This window comes from Podarcis filfolensis (genome assembly GCF_964270895.1).
Source record: "Podarcis filfolensis genome assembly, chromosome: 2".
Lineage (NCBI taxonomy): Eukaryota > Metazoa > Chordata > Lepidosauria > Squamata > Lacertidae > Podarcis > Podarcis filfolensis.
The window spans coordinates 66,669,812-66,687,988 of NC_139605.1; the positions used below are offsets into that span (position 1 = coordinate 66,669,812).

An 18,177-nucleotide genomic window follows, 5' to 3' on the forward strand; every position below is an offset into this window, starting at 1 on the left:
TTTTGTGCATTGATGGAACACTTCCACATTAGCAGACCTTGGAAACCCCACTAAATATGTGTGTACCTGGACTGTAGCCACACAGGCAATTCACTTTTATTTTTTACATGATCCCATTATATAACAATAGCTGCTGTAGACTTGGATCCAAGTTATTTCAGATGAAGTCAAGGGGTTTCCACATACCCATTGAGTCTTTTGTGTAGCACAGGTGCTTGGCATACCACAAAACTTACTTCAAAATGCCTTTTGGAGATATCTTTTGATGAACAGATTTATGCTAGAAGAACTGTTCCCACAAGCACTCCAAGTTGCATTAGTCACAGAAAGTCACAGAAGACTGCAGCTTTTCTTTCTACATTGTGCTGTTCTTGCAGAGAAAGGTTGTAGGTGAGCAGATTGTATGGGTCTCACATTCATGCATGCGCACACCTACTCCGAGTGCAAAATGACACTTCAAACCCTGTTGGACATGAAGAACTAGTTGTGCATTTCAGTGGAATGTGGCCTTAATCTTTCTTTCTTTCTTTTTTAAAGCATCAAAACAGAAAGTTTGCCTCTCCAGAATAATTTTTAAGATTCCAATCCATCAGTATTGGTGGTTTCACAACTGAATACTAAAAGTGATTTATCTCTGGATATGTTATTTCTGTCAAGTACTCCACATTTCTCTATTCATTTTCAACGTTATTTCAGTAGAGTGTTAATGCCATTTGATGTATGGGGCTTCTCTTTTGATTTCTTTCAGAACCTGCAAGATTTGGACATGTCCTTTATATTTGACTGGATTTACAGTGGTTTCAGTAGTGTACTACAGTTTTTAGGTAAGACATCTTCATATGGAACGGACAATTCTGATTACTTCCATTTCCATCACACTGATTATATCCATATATTCATGGATGGCTCTTTGATCCAGCAACGGCTTTCATGAATGGAAGCAGGAGAGGTATGGGGGGGTAGATTCTCCCTTTCTATTCAATTACCCATCTGTTTCAGAGACTTGTGAGACCCTCCAGTTTGGGGAGCAGAGAGAACTATGGAGGGAAGGGAAACCAGCAAAAAATACCTCCCTCCATGTTGCCTTCAAAGAAACCCCTGCTGATCAGAGAGCTGTCTGTGAATGGAAGGACGGCCTTGGATACAGTCAACTGCCATGATACATATCTGCTAGCAGTCCACCTCACTAATGTTCCATTTTTGGTTTAATTTTTCTTTAGCCTATGCAGTACCGTGCAACCTATCTTTACTAATGCTCTTCCTTTTCCCTGTGTTTCTACCTGTTGCATTTTAAACAGACAAATAAATTAACCTGCTCCTGGCAGTTGCAGTGGAAGGGGAGCCACAGAAATACACAGCATTGTTCTAACCCCATGTGCCATGTTCTTCTCCCTTGCTCTGCAAAACATGGGAAGCTGGAGTGGAAAGCAAAGTACTTTCAGTTGGCAATGTGAGAAAGGAAGCTGCTTGACAGCTGCCAAGTTGGGCAGCATCCTTCTGAGAGCTGATTTTCTTTTCTGAAAGATGCCAACTGTAAAGCGTGTTGTGCTATTAATAAAAACATAGGAACCTGCTTTATACAGAGTCAGACCATTGGTCCATGCAGTACAATTAACTGACTAAGTACTATCATAGAATCATAGAATTGTAGAGTTGGAAGGGACCCCAACGGTCATCTTGTCCAATCCTCTACAATGCACTAGTTCAGGCTTCCTCAACCTCGGCCCTCCCGATGTTTTTTGGCCTACAACTCCCATGATTCCTAGCTAGCAGGACCAGTGTTCAGGGATGATGGGAATTGTAGTCTCAAAACATTGGAGGGCCGAGGTTGAGGAAGCCTGCCCTAGTTAATCATCACTATGATCTTCTCATTACAGACTGACCACTGCCTCTATAAATTAGCTTCTGTGCCGCAAATATATACCTTGAATTGGGGATAGTAATAAAGCCTCAATTAAAAACTAAAATGTAGTAGCATTTTCAATTTGGTCTATAAAATGTTAAAGCGGCCTGTCGAAGCCTTAACAATGTACTTGTTCGCAAGTCTTCCTGAAGAGAGAACACACCTTTTCTAATTGATTTAAACTGCCACTGGTTCTTGTAAAATGCTCTTATCCCTGCTGAATTGATTTCACCCCTGATAGGCCTTCTGACTTTGTCCAGTTTGGCAGCAATAAAGGCACCTTTGTATCATAGTACGCTTAGCAGCAGCGAACTTTGCCCTTCAAATCATTATGAGCTGCAGTTTTGCTAGGGGCAGATCTTTTGTAACAGATGAGCTCATTAAGACTGCCGCTTAAAGCAATCTAGGTTACTCACTAGCATGACAAACATAATAAATTGTACAAACCAGCACTGAACTGCAGATTACACATGTTTACTCAGAAGTAAATTAACGATGTAATGGGGCTTCCCTTGCTCAGAAATAAAGATGCATGGGATTGCAGCTCTGGACATTGAAATGGTTTAAGATGGTGCATTTGTAAACTCCTAAAGGAGGAAAATACATCTTATTGAGAAGAATAAATCACTTTAACTTTACATACATACATACACACATATATTTCAAAAACTATCTGCAAACACAGCACAACCCCACTGTTTGCATTACTGTAGTGCATTATACTTGGGGTTGCCTTTGAAGACTGTTTAGAAACAACAGTTGGTTCAAAATACAGTAGTTACATTACTGCCTGGAACAGAATGAATTATAATCCAGTTCTTTAAAAAAAAAAATCCCAATATATTTTCAAATACAGTTTAAGGGAGGGGTAGAGAACCTGTTACCTTCCAGTTGGTTTTACACCCCCCAAATCCCCATCAGTCTTGACTAGCATGGCCAACCATTAGGGATGCCCCAGAGCACCCCTGACATAGTGTTGGTCCAAGGAATAGTGGGAAACTAAAATGGCAGCTTTCATTGGGAAACAGAAATAGTGGTGTTTGTATGCACACTGGAGGGCACTATGCTAGGGACCTTCTCAAATCTGGTGCAGGCCCTGGATAGGTCTTTTCTGAGGTAGCTTCCTCACTTTTAAATCATTTCCCTGGTTGCAAGTCTGGGGAGGAAAGGAGAGATGAAAAAGATTTTTATCCCCCCCCCCAGCTTTTAAAAGCTATTAGGTCTTTTTAAAAGCTCTGCTTTTGGTGGTTGCTGTCTTTTTTAAAAAGTGCTGTTGTTTTCCTGATTCTCATTGTGGATTTTAAATTTCATCATAAGCCGATTTGAGAATCTGTTGAACTGAAGAGCAGGGCAGCAAAAGCTAAAAATATAGATTGTATAAACCATTTAGGACCAGCAGTGTGAAGAGCTTCACTGCAATTTTGAAGCAAATGTGTCACATCATTATGTTTATGACACACAGGAGTTCATCTAAAGGTCTGCTGGTGCTTTTCATCACATCCTGAATGTGTCTAAAATAGTATTGTGTTCATAATTCTTACACAAAGATAGTCTATGTATGAGAAGCATCATTTGTGAAGTTAGCTAGACTTTCAGAACTGAGGCCCCACGCACCCTGGGAACTCCCACCACTGCTCCCCGGTGCTCAGGAGGAGCATTAGTGGCTGTCATCACCTGCTGCCTTTTACATGCTTCTGAGGATTGGGTCCCTCTGGTGGGAACCCTCCTCCTCCTCCTCAGGGGCAGCAGTAACCACGAGAAGGGCTGTGTCTCATTGGTTCGAGCACATATTTTGCATGCAAAAGTTCAAAAAGCAATCCTGCTGCCAGTTAGTGTAGACAGCACTGGCTATAGATGGACCAATGGTCTGATACAGTATAAGGTAGCGTCTTTTATTCCTAGACTGGATGTTCAGAAATTTTGCCAGGTAAGCAGAGCTCTCTGAAATCCCTTGCAGCTGCTCAGAGAGAACATAGGAAGCTGCCTTATACCATTCATCTAGTCCTGAATTTTCTATGCTGATTGGCAATGGCCCTCAAGGGTTTCAGGTACAGGTGTCTCCCAACCCTACGTGGAGACACCTGGGATTTATGGCCCTTCCCAGTCAAGTGTCAAAATTCACCATTTATGGGTAAGTTGTTAAAAGTGAATAACCCCTGTTAGCTCAGTCGGTAGAGCATGAGACTCCTAATCTTGGGGTTGTGGACCTGAGCCCCACACTGGGCAAAAGATTCCTGCATTGCAGGGGGTTGGACTAGATTACCCTCATGGTCCCTTCCAACTCTATAATTCTATGACTCACCTTAAAAAATCAGTACATGGATAAAGCATGAATTTTAAGCTAACATGTATTATTTTAGGCTCTGAAACACATTCATTTTCCATTCATTTTCTGATGATGCATGCTAATGGAAGGTTGTTTTTTAGCCTTTCAGTCTACATTTTCTTATGATTTAGGGAAAAGCACACTCAAAACTGACTTCGTTCTGCAAGCCTTCAGAGCAATACATGATTAGTAATTTTAAATGTTTCTGAAAAGGAGATAGGCACTGTGGGGGAGGGGGTAATTGACTCATTGAGAAAGGAATAACTTTTAGAACTCAACAGATGTTTTATCACTTTTCATCTTTGCAATTTCTGCTTGAAGATTTGTGTTCAGCTCTGAAGCTTTCCCTTTCTCATTTCTTTTTTCACGGTCAGCCTAGTTGGCTCAGTAAAACTCAGTTCAGTTGACTCCTATTCTCTATTACTCATTATTCAAACGAGCTTAAATTAAAAATGGCATTTTAGAAACATAACTATAATTGCATTATAATCATAGTAATGTGTTAGGAAACATCTGAGGGCTGACTTGTTGTTCAACTAAGGAGAATGTCTGCCTGGATCAAAACACAAACATTCATAATGTAGATATACACACCCAAGTGACTTCGACTCCCATTATTCCTGACCATTGGCCATGCTAAATTGGAATTGATGGGAACTGAAGCCAAGCAACATCCAGAAAGCTGCAGGTTCGCTATTCCTGATCTAGTTCAATAGTCTACTCTGACAGTGGCTCCCCAAGATATCAAACAGAGGTTTTCCACATCTCTTGCTATTGGATGCTTTTATCTGGAATTGTCAGGGAATAATCCTAGAAGCTCAGCATGCCAAGCATGTGCTCTGTCACTGACCTATGATCCCTTCCCAAATGTTGTGGAGATCTTAGATGGAGCCTCCTACGCTTGTTGTACTGCATTCTTCTCTTAGTTTTAGCAGATAAACTTGAGCTAGAATGATAGCCTGTCTTAAAGGTGTCATCCTCTTTCCATCTTTTCTAGAGTAACCTGATCCTGAATATGGTTGTATTTACATATGTAGAATGTTTTGAGATTATGTGATGATAGGGAAATTGTTGTGTTCCATCCTAAATAAGCATTTCGCAAAACTTAATCATCAGACATTCTATTATGATGAGACACTTGTGGAAATTAGTACTTACTCATCAAATACTTTTATCTTTTCCAGGACTGTACAAAAAAACTGGTAAACTAGTATTCCTTGGTTTGGATAATGCTGGGAAAACGACTCTCCTACATATGCTTAAAGATGGCAGACTGGGTCAACATGTCCCCACACTACATGCAAGTAAGTCAATATATCCTTTCTCTCATACAGTGGTACCTCTGGTTACGAACTTAATTCGTTCCGGAGGTCCGTTCTTAACCTGAAACTGTTTTTAACCTGAGGTACCACTTTAGCTAGGGGACGCGGGTGGCGCTGTGGGTAAAACCTCAGTGCCTAGGACTTGCCGATCATATGGTCGGCGGTTCGAATCCCCGCGGCGGGGTGAGCTCCCGTCTTTCGGTCCCAGCTCCTGCCCACCTAGCAGTTCGAAAGCACCCCTAAGTGCAAGTAGATAAATAGGTACCGCTTTATAGCGGGAAGGTAAACGGCGTTTCCGTGTGCTGTGCTGGTGCTGCCTCGCCAGAGCAGCTTTGTCACGCTGGCCACGTGACCCGGAAGTGTCTGCGGACGGCGCTGACTCCCGGCCTCTTAAGTAAGATGAGCGCACAACCCTAGAGTCGGACATGACTGGCCCGTACGGGCAGGGGTACCTTTACCTTTACCTTTTTACCACTTTTAGCTAATGGGGTCTCCTACTGCCACTGTGCCACCTCCTCACAATTTCTGTTCTCATCCTGAAGTAAAGTTCTTAACCTGAGGTACTACTTCCAGGTTAGTGGAGTCTGTAACCCGAAATGTTTGTAACCCAAGTTGTTTGTAACCCGAGGTACTACTGTAACATGCCCAGTGCTGCTTCAAATCTCAGGACTTTAGTAGACTATTGAACTAGATCAGGAATGGGGAACCAGAATAAACTCTTCAGTTCAGTGTGAGTTAGACTGCAACCTTATGCATGCTTACAGGTGATTAGTAGCATTTACTTCCGAGGAAGCATGTATAGGGTCAGTTTCATTTCCTTGTTCTATACAGTGGTACCGCTAGTAACGAACTTAATTCATTCCGGAGGTCTGTCGGCACACAATTTCCGTTCTCATCCTGGGGCAAAGTTCTCAACTGGAGGTAACTCTTCCAGGTTAGCGGAGTTTTTAACCTGAAGCATTTGTAACTCGAGGTACCACTGTAATGCAATATGGTTTATCAGTATGATTATTACCTTTACTAGAGAATAGTTTGCTGTAAGATAGAGTTTTGAAAAATAGTATTTTCTGTTTCTGCAGCTGCAGAAGAGCTGACAATTGCTGGTATGACTTTCACTACTTTTGATCTAGGCGGACATACCCAAGGTAAGTGATGCCAACATGCAGAAGTCTTGTTTTAACATGTTAAGCTTCCTTGGTTGCACATCAAAAGTTATTGCATTGCAAGAGGGTTGTGTATTTTCAATTCTGAAAACATTCCTGATTTTATTACATTTTTACTGTAGTCTACTTGTATTTATACACATGTAAGGTGTGTGGGATGTTGGACTTTTTCATCAACACAGAGTGTGCACAGCGACTGGAGCGTAGAAATAAAAGGCTGTCCGCAATATCTTTGCTTAGTTTTAATTTTGAAAATGTAACAGCCAAACGCTGCAAGCCATCACCACTCCTCACCAGCAGCATACAAAACATACGATCAACTTAAATACAGTTTTCAAATAATCAGTTATCCTATCACATCCCTTCCTGCATTCAGTGCAGAAAGTAACTCCCTTTCTAATTAGGCAAAAAGTCAAGAGATCACAGGTGTGCAGCTAAGTAGGTCAAACTGCAAACATACACCTGTGAGCTTCAATTAACCAACCCCGTTCACTGACCACTTTAAGATAAAGAAAAACCAACACACTGACGTGAGCTACAGGATGCTTCAACTGCAATATTTGTACTTAATAGAATGGAAGCAGTGCATTACACTTATGGTGATAGAATTTTCTAACAGGTCCAGGATTATTGCAGCATTTAATTTTCAATGCAATGCTAAAATAAAAGTCAATGTGTGCCTTTAATTAGTCTCTGATTCTTTGGAGAGCTTAAAGTTGTGAAACACCTCTGTTTTCATTATACACAATAAAAATAGGTTAAGGCAGCAATTTGATCAAGTGGATTTAAGTTAATAGTTGTATCCAATGGAGCTCATTGTGTTCCTGGAACAACTTCGGCTCATGCAATGGAATTCCCCCTTCCTCTCCTACCCCTGTGACCCCAAAATCTGTTCCAGTGGGATTGGGGAACCCCCAGAGCAGATTTGGTAGGCTCTTAAGATTTGGAAGAAAGGAGAGAAAGAGGAAGTTCCACAATAACAATGACTACATTGGATACAGTGAACTGATCCTCACATATTTCTTGGTTTTGTTTTTAAATACTTCAACGTGGATACCAGGTATCTGGTGGATCAAAGAGGGCATTTTCAAGAATTTATTAGAGGCTGAAACAGAAAATATGTTATTGTCTTGGGGGTAGTTTAATTTTTTTAGGAGATAAATCTTCTTCTTTGGCGATCACTCGTAGCCAAGTAAGATTGTCTTCCATAAACACGTGTTTAGGAGATAAATATTTCTGATGGTGATACAGCCATTTTGTTTTGTTTTTTAAGTTTTACCATGAAGTTTAGCATTCTTTTAAAAAACCTTTAAGCCATGTACTGTAGCACACGTTTAGAAGTGGATTTATGGCTATTAAGGCTGTTTCTTGCAGTAAAATTAATATGGTTTTTCAGTTTTAAACCCAGTACTTCACACTGTAGAACAAAAGAGAGTGGGCTTTTAAATAAGCTTTTAAATATATCTCCTAATGCCCTTTTTAAAGTTTCTGCTCCTTAATGAGGTGTTACTATGAATAGAGTTAGAAGAATAACAGATAATTTCCTCTTGCAGCTCCTTTATAACTCTCTTTTGTTAGCTCGCAGAGTGTGGAAAAACTATCTGCCTGCCATCAATGGGATTGTCTTTCTGGTGGATTGTGCAGATCGTGACAGACTGGCTGAATCAAAGCAAGAAATTGATGTGAGTTAGTAATGTACTTGGTATTTGTAAAATACTAGTGAAGTGTGTGACATTTTGATGGATGGGGAAAAGAGGGAGAGTCTGTGTTTTGCAGGGACGGGGGTGGGCATTGCATCTGTATGGCTACAGCATTATATATGACCCTACAACTCAATAAAATAAAAATAAAAAAGAGAACTTTTGGGGGAAGGGTTATCTTGCTGGAGACTGGTGCATAAGAGCAAATGGGACATTGCCCCACCAGTGTTGGTCTTCCTATTTAAAACCACCCCAGGGGTGGTACAACCTGTCAGCTTCATTCTCCATAGTCTATAGCAGGGGTAGGCAACCTAAGGCCCGGGGGCCAGATGCGGCCCAATCACCTTCTCAATCTGGCCCGCGGATGGTCCAGGAATCAGCGTGTTTTTACATGAGTAGAATGTGTTCTTTTATTTTAAATGCATCTCTGGGTTATTTGTGGAGCATAGGAATTCATTCATTATTTTTTTTCAAAATATAGTCCAGATGGTCTGAGGGACGGTGGACCAGCCCATGGCTGAAAAAGGTTGCTGACCCCTGGTCTATAGGTTGTCCTTGTAGAACTCTGAAAATAGGATGAAGGGAACAAAACTAGAATTAGTTGGCTCTGGCTCCACCTACTGTTAGTCTCCCTGCCTTCTGCCCCACCAGTCTCATTAGGCACAAGCCGTCACTGGATTATCTGATTGCATTTGATTTTCACAGCTTTCTATCATATTTGGTATTTCTACTGGTTTTCTACATTTGTTAAATGTGCAGTTATGTAAAACTTTATTTTCCTTCCCTGGTTAATTAATGAATCTTTGTTTAGTTTAATGGAGGAAAGCCATGTTATGGTTGATTAATATGTGCCCATTCTCTCTATTTTTGAATATATTTTGGCCTTGATGTAAGAGTGAGAGAGATCCTTCAATGAAATATTTTTAAAGGTGTCAGAATTTTCTCCATCATTTCTCCATTGACTCTTTGAAGTTTCACTTCATGTATGTTGTATGTGAATGTATAAAACCTAACACATGTGTCTTTCCCCTCTACATAGGCACTTATGACAGATGAAACTATTGCTAACGTGCCTATCCTAATTCTTGGTAACAAGATTGACAGACCAGAAGCCATCAGTGAAGAAGGGCTACGAGAGATGTTCGGTTTGTATGGCCAGACAACAGGAAAGGTATTAATTGTCCTGTTCCCATTGCTTCAAAATACAGAATTTCAATGTGCCTATCATTTCCCCCCCCAGTTTTTCTGTGGTCTGCTTTACTGAAAGCTTGCATATACCGTATTTTTCCATCTAAGATGCCCCCATGTATAAGACACCCCCTATTTCTGGGGACTCAGATTCAAGAAAATGGGGGGAGATGGCCCAGAGTATGACACCCCCTGATTCTTGACATTATTTTTAGGAAAAAAACCTAGTCTTATACACAGAAAAGTACGGTAATTCTTTGTCGGTTCTATATTGTTCTCAAGATGCAAGTTTAAAAGGATGCTTACAGGACTTCATAGATTCCTTTTTAAAATAAGTCACTAACAAGTAAGCCTTTACAGATTACTTGTTCACCATAAAGCCAAGCTGGCTTTGTTAAATTGTACTTTTAATATAATACAGAATTTTTAGAGCTAATTGTCTAATGGAAATCTGAATTGTTGCCTTGCGAAATGTTCTTGCTAATGCCTCTAGCAATAAACCAAAGGGTTCCAATTTTAAACAAAGTTTATTTTAAATATTTTAATTAAATATAATTATAACCCGGGTTGTGTCATTTACAATAGGCAACTTTGAATACCAGAAGCAGATTTCTCTATTATTTCTTGTGCTTCTGAAAATGTTACCACCCACTCATCTGAAACCTACTTTTCTATGCTCAGGAAATAAGCCTTCCCTGAACATGAATGACAATGGAGAGAAAGACACTTGCATTCTAGCGCTAGGGGAACCTATTCCCTCAGTGGTTGTGTCTTTATGGAATCACAGAATTGTAAAGTTGGAAGGGGTCCTGTTGGTCATCTAGTTCAACTCTCTGCACTTTATTCTGCTAGAGGCGAGAAATCCTGTTAGTATACTGGAGAGGCCTCAAAACTAGCACAGAACCAAAACATACAGCAGTACTGCATAGGTAGCAGATCACCCTTGTAAGGTACTTACATGGTGGATGCAACAGAGATGGAACCTGAGTTTTCCCAGAAAATGAGTTTTTATTGAGAAAGCAAAATCAAAGGCAGTTGTGTGTTAACCAGGCTTCCTCAACCTCAGCCCTCCAGATGTTTTTGGCCTACAACTCCCATGATCCCTAGCTAGCAGGACCAGTGGTCAGGGATGATGGGAATTGTAGTCTCAAAACATCTGGAGGGCCGAGGTTGAGGAAGCCTGGTGTTAACTTTGGGACTTTGACAGTCCCAAAGAAGAGAGGGGTAGAGGTGAAAAGAACTATAAGGCTGAATTGTTTTCAATTATAGCTCCCCTACCCAACTTCTAGGTTGGATTACTGTAGTGATCTTTAACAGGGCTTGGAGAACTGGCCAGAAGAGGGTTGCGGTCACCATATTGGTCTCAGCTGATAGGAAGTCATTCAGTTTGGCTGCTTGAGGCTCAAAAGGTACAGAGAAATGGGAAAGATTGAGTTTCAATTTATTGACCCACCTTCTTTTTATGTCATTTTCAGGGGAATGTTTCAGTGAAAGAATTGAACACCCGACCCTTAGAAGTCTTCATGTGCAGTGTGTTAAAGAGGCAAGGCTATGGTGAAGGATTTCGTTGGATGGCACAATACATTGATTAATGCCAAAATCACATTAGTACATACTATCCCAAGCCTGTTCATTATTTGATCTCTCAGTGTACATAACTTGAACTCAATAGACTTTGGTTACAATAGCGTATTTTTTTTATTATTGTATCAATTGTGTTAAATTTTAAGTGTAAAGACTGAAAATGGATTTTAAGCAAGTTTGTCAATTTGGATCTTGTAACATTAGTCTCTAGTCCTATAAAACCACTTTCTTTTGGGATTCATAGCTTGTCTCTTGTCTGCAGTCCTTTTTTGTGTGAAAGTGACTTTCTAGCTCAGTATGGTTTTTTTTTAAAGGCACTTTTTAACAGCTCAACTTTGCAGACTTGTTGGTCATATATAATGCTCATCATGTTAAATTTTTATGTACTTTTTTCAAAACTGGTTTTATAAATGTAGAGTGTATAACCACCTCTCAAAGAATAGTAATGAATCAGCTTATGGACAATTGCATGATGCCTTACAGTTTTCAATAATATACTTTCTTATGCAACGTCATGCAATAAAACTAAATCCCATTTCTTGACATCTTTAATGGGAAATACTTCATTTTAATGTGTCTTAACCTAGTAAGGATGTCTCAAAATGTGAATATGTGGGGTAGCTTTTTGAAATGCAGTATAATTTCAGTGCACTGTAGATTTTTAAATTTATTTATCTGATTACTTTTTTGCTGGGAATTAATCCAATTAATTTTAACCATGTTTTCTGAATATCAGCATTCATTCACAGTTCTACACGTTGTACAGCAAGAGGTACCGTGATCTCACTGTATCATAGTACTAGTGAATGCCTGGATTTCGTGCAGGAATTTAAAGAACCACAGGAAGAACAAAAGGCTTTGTGCCCTGCTGCATCCATAGGTTAAACAGTGTTTTGCACAAGCTTCTGGGATGTGGCAAAGGTGGATAATTTAGGATGGCAGTCTATTGGCCTAAAGAATAGGGCAGTGTACTCAGCACTTAAGATCTACAAGATTTTGTTTTTCTGGATTTTCTAAATTTTCCCTAAATTTTCTAGATTTTGTTCACTAGGTTGAGGCCTCTGAGTGTAGCTGTTATACCCCCTACCTTGAGCAGTTTTCATTCCTCTTGGAAGTGTTTGTGCATTCTGTTAGTTGCTATGCAGTGTTTGTTATCTCTTATCAGCCAGTACTCCCTAGGAAGGAGATTCCTAGTTGCCCATTTTGGCTATGATACAATGCTTTCTTTAATGAACTGTTCATGGGTTGATGAAATTGATAGCTGCCGTGCAGAGAAGAAGCGTTGCAGTTACCTCATTCATGAGTAGGTACTACGTTGTGATTTTTGGAATAGTTTAAGATTCTTGGCAGAGGTGATTGATCTGGGGTACTACCTACAAAAGTAACCTGGCAGAGTAAGCATCTCCTTAATGTAAGAGTCATGTGAGGAGCAGGGACTTGGCTCCTTCCTGTCACAATAAACAATTATTGTGGCACCTGAACATAACCTATGTTACGTAATACATCGAATACTTATTTTTGAAGTATGTTCAGAGATTGTTATAATGTTGAGACTTCAAGGATAGCTTTTCTATGTATCTATATCCAAGTATGGCTGCTGCTACCTGGTACCTGATTTTAATTCTGCTTACCACTGTACTATGCAAGTAAAACCATTTTAAACTGGTTTAACTATGTGGCATTCCCTAGAGAAAACGATGGACTAATTTTGAGAGGCTGCTAAGAATTTTAAGATTTCTCCAACTTCAGTACAAGGTTACAGTTTCTACAATCCCTTGTAAGGGAGGAACTGACAGTTTGGTTATACTTCCCATATTGCTCATTCTGCATATTTCTTCTGTAGCCTTGTTCAAAGTGAGTGCTCCATTTTTTTCCATGGAAAGAAGAGTCTTTGTCTATTTAGAAGGCTTTCAGATATTGAAGACAACTTTTCAATAAGTACAAAAAATTCTGTCACTAAAATCAAGTGAGGGCTGATGTAGTGCTTTTGAAAACAGGTGCCTAAATATCAGATGTTGCAAAAGAACTTGAAATATGGCTTATTGCTGTTAACATGTGTTTAATATTTTTCTTTATTTATAATTTTAAAATATAACACTTCCAGGTTTGTTGGTGAGAGGCAGAGTAATTCTTTAATGTACTTGTGCTTGAATCACTATCTGAGTCCCAGTATTGTACCAATGAAGTTAATTTAGGGCTTTGAATATATTTATACAGATTATTGTTGATACTTTTTCTGGGTGTCTTGACTTTCATTGGAATCCTTTAAATAGTCAAATATGAGATCTGTCTTAGATAAGCTTTTTTGAATAAATGAGGAGAGGGTCATTTACCATCACCTGTGCTTTAATCTCTTGTAAGATATAGTGCATCTGGGAAGTTTTTCAACTTACTGTCTTTTCCAGATGGATTCTATTTTTCCTCGGATATTTCCGAAGGTTACATTTGCTTACTAAATGAATCAGTAGCTTAAGCACCTTACATTATTGTGCATGCTGCGGAATCAGATACCCACTGATTATCTTCTGTCCTTTGAGATATGAAGTCATGAAGGAATAGAGATGATCTGCTTTTTACCTTCAACTATACTGGGATAGGGGATCTGTGGCCCTCTAGATGTTGTTGGGCTCCAGGTTCCATCAACTCCAACAAGTGTGATGAATAGTCAGGGGTGATAGGAGTTACAACCCATAAATACCTGGTGGGTCACAGGTTTCCCCATCACTGAATTATGGACTGAGCACACAATCCTATTAGCTGATAGACTGAGTGTAATTATCACATAATATTTCACACATGCATAAGGAAATACAACAGCTAAAGGTTTCCACCTTGTGACCTAAACATTTTTCTAGGGTTTTAAAATAGTGGTGTGACGACAAGAGCATTTTGGAGACTAGGCCTCTCATGTCACTAGTGAAGAAAGACACTATCCTGTCAAGATATATTGTTTAATGGTGCAGGAATGCCTTATCAGTCTCATTCTGAGCTGTAACAGTAGGGGAGAGGTATGAATAGGCTAATGCTTTAAGAAGCATTATGTAAGGTTTTGTTTTGTTTTTTTAGCACATGCCCCTTTTTAGCTTCACACCCTAGGGCCCCAATTTCAGGACTGCTCCACACAAGGCATTAAGAAATTAATTTCACATGTGGGGAACTTTCATGGATCCCCAACTGGCAGCAAAGCAGAGGCTTGATACATGGGATATAACAAACGTGATAAGCATCAGTAGACGCCTGTATTGACAATTCATGTTCCAGCCCAGTAGTGTTGTTGTTTTTAATGTGATATGATCATCCTTTTTCCCTTTGGGTTTTTACAGTCTTCTCTTGAAGTACCTTGCCAGTATTTATAGAATGAGAAATCAGACACTGGTTATGTTTGGATGTAACACTAAACTATGGTTTAGTTCTGGACGGCGAACCTGTGGCCCTCCAGCTATTGGCCTATAACTCGAATCATCACTGATCATTTGCCGTGCTGGCTGGGGAGTCCAAAAGTGTCTGGAGGACCACACATTCTCTATCCCTGGTTTAGTGCTTTAAAAATGAGCCTAGACTCCTCCTGGGCTTGTGTGATGGTGAGGAAGAAATTGAAAGGGGAAGGACTAATTTAGTGTTTTGTCCAAACCAGCCACTCTCCTGTTAACAAAATGACTTTGTTAACAGGTTTAGGTAGAAATGCCAAAGAAAGAGATGAAGGAATTATTCTCCCGCTGCTTTTGTTTCTTCAGCATGAGGCAGTTTTAGTTTATTTAGCAAGTTAAGCATTTATTTCCAGAAAGCAGACAGTTCCTAAGGTTATTCAGCCATTATTTCTGTGTTTTGTGGGGGGAGTTGGCAGTGTTTCATACTTTGTTTTCCACTCAGAGTTGGCTTGCTAACTCATATAAAAGGATAGTAACTCTTAAGACTGTGCTGGAAGAAACTCACTAATAAAATGTTAATATGAATGAAGTGTGTCTAATTTAATTTTTCCTACAGTAGTTTCAGGTGCCCCATGCATGCCACTGTCATTAGTGAGACTAAAGCATACATATTTGTTGAGATGCCTGCTTTGCAGGGGGTTGGACTAGACAATCCTCGGAGTTCCTCCCAAATCTATGATTCCTTGTATTATAGTCACTAAATTGGGATTAACATTTGGCTGTACAATACTGATAATATTTTAACTATAAGTCTTTCTTGGCATTATCAGTATTGACTTAATAAATGCTAGACCAAAAAGTGGGTGGATTGTGGTTAGATTTGTGGGTTTTTTTAAGATTTAGAATTGCTTCTCATTAATTGTTTAGGGCTTGTGTTTAGAAACCAAACACGTGTCACAAATTAAGCTGGAAATGTGTGTTTCAAATGCAGATTCCCCTTGAAAATGCAAGGAAATTGGGGTGAAGAGCTTTCCTGCTTAGCTCTTCTTTTTGTTTTGACAAGAAATGCTGGTTTTTAAAACCAAGAGATTCACAATAAGTAGTCCTTGGCCACTTTTAATCTAGATTACTCCCCCCCCTCTCTCTATATATATATATTTACAAGAGAGGCAATGAAGTAGAGAAATTCTAGGATTAGTACCTTGGTTTCCTACATCCGATTCCAAGTTTCTATCCACAGTGCCTTTCCATTGGGCTATGAAGTAGAATTGCCACTATGATTTTCCAGTATTTAGAGACTTACGGTTTGATTTAACTGTATCTACTCTTAAAACCAAAAGAAACCCTTTATATTTTGCTTCAATGAAATTTGGATTATGTGCTCAGAATGTCAGGCAAATTATGTAAATATGCACACTTCATCCTAATTCTCTAGTCTTACAATTTCATCACTGCTTTTTCCCCTCAAGTGTACGCAGTACCGGCACCTTTCCCCCCCTAGATAAGCATTGGTTAAAATTGTGGCACTTACTGTAAAAACTTCATGGTGAGTACCAGCACCTTTTTTTTCTAGAAGAAAAGCACTGAGTTTCATGTTTAAAGATGTGGAATTAATTACTAAGGACTAAAATGATTGTGGGAATATAGGCTAAGAGGAAGGCCTGAAGGTCTAAGAGAAACTCTAGCTATAGCTTTTTCTATATATTAATGTTCTATGCACCAAATAAATGGATCTTTTGTATACCCTCCCTTATTGGTTCTGAATTATCTCCAGGCTCCATTCACAGGCGTGAAATGCAGAAAAAGCAATGGAGAAAGCAGCCTGTTGAGTTTCTGCATGTAAGGCAGAATGTCAGCAAAAGAAAGAAGCCATTTTATCCTTGGAGTGTTCTTTTTCAACTGTTTGCGGAACTGTTTTTGTTGTGTGTGTTTGAACACTTCCTTTGGATGCAATGACTGCGGACAGACAATACTATAGTGGAGAGTTCCTGTGTTGTGCCTCTTTAAAAATTCAAGAGAGCTGTGCTTAGTGTTGTATTAATAACTCTTCACACTCAATAGGTAGTCTTTCTGCTTAAGCTGGAGTTTGGAACTGTGACGTAGCAAACTTCCCAAGAGAAGTCTACCCCAGGAATCAAACCTGCAGTTCAAAACCAGGACTCTGTGGAATAAGCTTATGGCACTGAGTATTTGACTGTCATGGACACCAGCCTTCTTGTCTTACATATCCTTCTCTAACCTTATGCTCCTATTTCAGCACCTCCTCAAATGTGTCCTTAATAACTGACTGACGAAACTCGAGTCTCTTTTCTGGAGATTAGCGATTCAAATATTTTCCCATACTGGGAAACACTAGTTAATAGCCTAATATCTGCAACATTGTACAGTAAGAGGAAGTGGTAGACTATCAAACAGCTGATTCTATATCTGGAAATGTAGTTGTAGCCTTTGATTTAGATTTAATCTATGCTGGATGAAACCAATACCTTATGGCTGCACTGCCATTACATAAATTTCAAAAGCAGGAGAGGGTGTGTTATAACCACAGCAGAGATGAGCTTTGCCTGCTCCTCTTTATTCCAAGAAAATGAAACTAATCTTTCCCCATGTGACAGCATTATCAGATCTATTTATATGACTGTAAACATGAAATCCTGCATGGGTGTTTTTTTTACTGAAGTCCTAACCTGACCTATTAGGAAGTCCTAATGTGAACTGTTAGGAAGGCTGCCCTACAAAATCAATGGATAGAAAGAATTCACCAGGACAGTCTGATTGCACAGAATATAAATTTACTGCAACTATTCCTGGAGAAGAGATTAAAAGATTTGTATATCAGAGTTGGTTCCAGATACAGACTTGAGGTGTACTGCACAACTTCCAAGTACAAAGCTTAGCATTATGGTTCTGACCTTTAATAAAAAGCAGTGCTTTATAGTGCTGCCCGTTACCTCATTTCCGATCCCGAACTGGGACAGTCATGTGATTTAAGCCAGTCTTTCAAATTTATAAAACTGAACAGTGAATTATCTAACTTCTGTTGCTCTCTCCTGTATCATTCAACTTGCAAACCAAGTTGATAATTTGAAAATGGAGTACCTGCAGGCCTTTCCCCTAAAATCAACCTGCTGTTGATTTTAAATATTACAATGTGGTGTGGGATTTGGAAATAATAGTCTAAGAAATTATACAGTAAAAGACCACATGAAAGTTATGAAATGGCTAATTTCATAACTTTCACATGGCCTTTTCCTGTATAATTCTTCATATTCTTAAATATTAAATATTTAATCCTTCCCCCTCCCGACAGAAACATCTTTCTGCTGTTAAGAGCTCCATATTGTGCACTGACTTTTTTAAAATCAGTATTTAATTATTACTTTTTAAACACATAGCCTCTGCTATAGAATGCATTATGATGCACTTTGCACTCTTAAGGGCCAGGCCCGAAGCAGGTATTAACCAAAAATGTGCTCCTGATTATCACAAAAGATACTGCCCAAGTCAACCATAGGGAACATGGTTAGCAGCCAGGTTGGGCTGACAACAAAAGACAAACTGAACTCAACAAGCAACTAAAGTCTGCTTAGAGGAAAACATGAAAGGAGTCAAGGGTGTGACCC

General features: G+C 39.4%; 1 protein-coding gene across 2 annotated transcripts in view; it reads left to right on the plus strand.

Annotated features, from left to right (window-relative positions):
• SAR1B (secretion associated Ras related GTPase 1B) overlaps positions 1-13,392 on the plus strand; it is a 24,910-nt gene extending 11,518 nt beyond the window's left edge. Inside the window, exons 2-7 of one of the 2 annotated variants that reach the window (XR_014544789.1) lie at positions 749-824; positions 5,414-5,533; positions 6,631-6,696; positions 8,293-8,396; positions 9,454-10,633; positions 10,778-13,392. Coding sequence is in view for 1 of the 2 variants with exons in the window: in XM_083600057.1 (XP_083456183.1) it covers positions 767-824; positions 5,414-5,533; positions 6,631-6,696; positions 8,293-8,396; positions 9,454-9,585; positions 11,078-11,194 (597 nt within the window). In the remaining variant the exon portion in view is untranslated. The remainder of the gene's footprint in view (positions 1-748; positions 825-5,413; positions 5,534-6,630; positions 6,697-8,292; positions 8,397-9,453; positions 10,634-10,777) is intronic. The other variant, XM_083600057.1, reaches the window with a different exon arrangement.
• Positions 13,393-18,177: the final 4,785 nt, after the last annotated feature.